General features: G+C 33.4%; 2 protein-coding genes across 2 annotated transcripts; one reads left to right on the top strand and one right to left on the bottom strand.

Moving 5' to 3' along the window:
• LOC139900087 (uncharacterized) lies at window positions 1-399 on the top strand. The gene has a single exon (XM_071882891.1). The coding sequence runs from the start codon at window positions 1-3 to the stop codon at window positions 397-399; it is 399 nt and encodes a 132-aa protein (XP_071738992.1).
• A 1,190-nt stretch (window positions 400-1,589) lies between these two features.
• LOC139896310 (RING-H2 finger protein ATL46-like) lies at window positions 1,590-3,220 on the bottom strand. Its single transcript, XM_071878931.1, has one exon. It carries the CDS (start codon window positions 2,859-2,861, stop codon window positions 1,770-1,772), a length of 1,092 nt encoding a protein of 363 aa, XP_071735032.1. The 5' UTR covers window positions 2,862-3,220; the 3' UTR covers window positions 1,590-1,769.
• Window positions 3,221-3,771: the final 551 nt, after the last annotated feature.

Here is a 3,771-nt window from a genome sequence, read left to right as displayed (position 1 = left end):
ATGTATTCTGGCCTTGATGAAGACCTAATAGACGAACCATCATTCTCCAACAGAAGAAGATATCGTTGTTTTTGGATGCCATGTATGCATTGTCGCCGTCGGATGGTTTCCATTAGATCCACCAATTGGTATTGGAATAAAGGATTGACGCCGTTTAAAAAGATCAAGCAATGGTCAGAGTTTTTCGTCATTCCTAAATTGAAAATGGTTATTCGTCGGTTTAACAAACGAAAGTGTACTCATGGCAAATTCAGATATGATCCAACGAGTTATTTGCTTAATTTTGATGAAGGGGTAGGCAATTCGGAATATGATGATCCAATGTTTAAAAACTTCTCAATGAGGTATTCGTCGCTTCTAGTTTCTGGCAACGATCAGCCGGTGTTCGCCGGAAAATGAAGTCGTAGTTTGGTTAAATGCCGGTTAATTGCTAATGCATGGGTCAAAATGTGGTGTCGTTTGTATTTAAGATTGTTTCCGGTGGTGAATTAGTTTTTTTTTTTTTAAGGATTTTTCTAACCATAACCCTAAAGGCTATACTTAAGCTTTTAGGACATGCATTAAATAGTTGTACTTAGTTAATTTAATTTATGGAGCCTTTATGCGTTTCTCGTCTCAAACACAATTATTTTGTCTTGATTGCTATTGTGTGTGTTCGTTGTACTAGACTCGAGTTTCACAAGGTGAACGAGCTTCATAATTAAGTCACTTAAACGGATGTGGTTTTCGTTGTTCATAATTGATTCACTTAGATCATTCAAATTAGTATGTTATGCATATGAGAAAATCATCGGTGTTACATAGAACAATTGACATATTATCCTCATTTTTTTTTGGCTTCATGTACAATAAAATTACTTAATAATTGAGACAAATACTATACTAGTTATAATGTTAAATGGCCCCAGGAACTATAGCTTTCTTCCAAGACATCACTTTTAAAGTCACAAGTCACCAGCAGAACAATATTATACCCAAAAACAACACCACATGGATAGAAAGAAGATTAGAATAGTCCACATGGCCCACACCAACCCCACCATACATAACCAATTTTGAAACAATGAAAAAAGTTATAGTACAGACCTTCACAAGAAAGAAAGATTCTTCATGTGGATCACACAGTTGCCTCCATGGATCCACTATCACTCCACACACAACTCTACACAAAAGAATGGCTAAAAAAGAAGCAGCAGAAGCAACTAAAGCCATGATAAAAAAGTAAAAGAGAATTTGCAAAAGAAAAAGCAAAGTTTGTGGGCATTATCTTCAGTTATGCTGTTAATAGTTCTAAATCTTAATCCTGAAGGCACACTAGTTTTAACTTTAATGATGTTTTTTTCTTAAATTCTTGACAAATATGATTGATCATTGACTAATGTCACTTTGATCATTATCAGGGTTCCAATATGGAAGCCATTCGACCGTAAAGTTATCATTTTTTCGCAATCAGAAGCTACTAAAAAGCTATTGCATCAAAGCTCAAACAGATTACAAATTCAGAGTCTATAAGAATTCGTATGCAACGAAACGAGTTAACAAAGCCGCATGATTTAAATCTCCAATATTATGACTACATAAATGCTCTTTTTTTACAATACAGAACTATTCATATCCATAAAACTTTCTTTCATGTTAAGAAACACAACTAAAACTAGTATGCTAATACAACAGAGGTAACCAAAGAGTAAACTTATAAAGGACTGCTAATTGATAAGGAAATTAAATACTAATTAAGATTATACATAGCCAAAATCTATTCATGTACCTTAAATTCTACTCATCCAAGGTAATTCCATGTCAACTGAAGATGGATTATGCATTTGATTCTCTGAAGAATTTGCCAATTTACCATTTTTTGACCATAACCAAATCTTCGAAACCGAATAACTATCTGTTTTAGCACTAATACTAATCTTCTTCCCTTCTGTATCATTGTTAACGTTTTCATTTCCTTCTTCAATCTTTGAATCTTTTTTAACTCTTTTCTGATTTAAAGCCAGCTTAAGACTAGTATCACCAACCACATACTCATACGAACCCATAGAATAACATCTTCTTGCATCCAGTTTTCTGCTACTAGTCTCTCCTGTTTCGTTTTCACCTTCGGTTAGTCTTCTAAACTTACCAAGCCTCACCAATAAAACACCTTTTTCAGCAACCATTTGTTCGTGTTCATTCGTCTTTTGACCAGGCGCTAATCGAATCTCATCTTCTTCCTTCATATCATCAAATTCGAAAACCGGGTTGTCCACAGGGTTAATAAGGGTATTTCTGCAAAGTGGACATGTCGAATTCGATTGGAGCCATGTATCTATACAGTTTATATGAAAAGCATGGCTGCAAATGGGAAGCAATCTCAGTTTATCCATTTCACAAAATTCACACAAACAAACTGCACAATCAAATGATTCCTTAGCACCCACAACCTCCTTATACATGAAAACCGGTAACGCGTCGATAAATTCTTGATCTAAGCCTGAATCATGCAGATTAAAGAGTTGTTGAAGCTGTCTTTGAAGTGTAACAGAGTTGGAGGTATTTGGGTATCTTCTATCAGGTTGAGTTGAATAGGAATTGCTAGAAGAGTGGTATTTGGTCAAGAATTTTACTAGTAAATGAAGCAAACCAGATATGAAAAACAAGACAGCCAGAATTATTATAATGAAAAGAATAGTTGGGCTGATTTTAGTACCTAAAGAAGATGAAGGGATTGATGTTTTATGAATTGTATGATCACTAAATGGAGGTGAATATGATGGTGAAGAATCAAGGGCATGCATCTTGTAAATTTCATATTTCATCCAAGACATTTTTACATGGGTATGTCTAGAAACCCATCTTTCATCTCTAAAGTCCATCTATCTATAAAAAGATCATGCCTTTTTATCTCAAAGATCAAAACCCAACTCATATAATTGATTAGTTTTCATACCCTGAACTTACAGTCCATAAAGTTTCAACCTTTACCCTCAGATGTATGCATAAGAAATAAGACATTAAAATTAGAATAGCATTGAATACAATGTAAGATAAACGAATGAAATATTTATACTACCCACCTTAAATCTTGAAGATGGGCACCTTCGGGTACAGAAGAATAGGTAATTTAAGATTTGTTGGGGGATTATAAAAGGGAACGAGAAACCTTTTATAATCAGCAAAATTACAGGGGATAATGAAAAGGACAAAGTTAAAGAGTAAGAGTATTGTTTAAGAAAACTACACCGTAAAAGATATTGGAATAAGGGGAAGTGAAGGTATGTCATTATATAGAGGAGAAGCAAAACAGGATGCAAAGGGTGAAAGTGACAACACTTAATCATGTTTTTTTTTTCCTTCAATAAAATAGGTAAGAGAGTTCTAGTAACCCGAACTTTTTCATGTTTATATATATTAATTGAGATTGATATTTACATGACTAAATGTTTCCAACGTGTTAAGCAATCAAACTTGTTAAGACTTGATTAAATGAAATAAGTTTCATATAGACAATTGATCACCCAAGTTGATCGGCGATTCACGAACGTTACAAATTTGTAAAAACTACATGTTGTGGTATATATAGACATATATATATGCTTGACATGAGATTATGATGGGTAAGTATCTCACTAAGTATATTAACAATGTGTGATATACATAAGAAATGAGATTACTAAGTTAAGAAACTCGAAATGATATATATAACGATTATCGTTATGATAACGTCTACTAAATACATATGTATCATATTAAGATATTGATACACTATATTTAACATGATAAAAT

Source organism: Rutidosis leptorrhynchoides, chromosome 3, assembly GCF_046630445.1.
Source record: "Rutidosis leptorrhynchoides isolate AG116_Rl617_1_P2 chromosome 3, CSIRO_AGI_Rlap_v1, whole genome shotgun sequence".
Classification (NCBI taxonomy): domain Eukaryota; kingdom Viridiplantae; phylum Streptophyta; class Magnoliopsida; order Asterales; family Asteraceae; genus Rutidosis; species Rutidosis leptorrhynchoides.
This window is presented reverse-complemented; position numbering and strand designations above follow the sequence as displayed.

Bases quoted from the DNA above. Each gene is read 5' to 3' on its own strand.
- LOC139900087 (XM_071882891.1), top strand. From the start codon at position 1: ATGTATTCTGGCCTTGATGAAGACCTAATAGACGAACCATCATTCTCC.
- LOC139896310 (XM_071878931.1), bottom strand. From the start codon at position 2,861: ATGGACTTTAGAGATGAAAGATGGGTTTCTAGACATACCCATGTAAAA.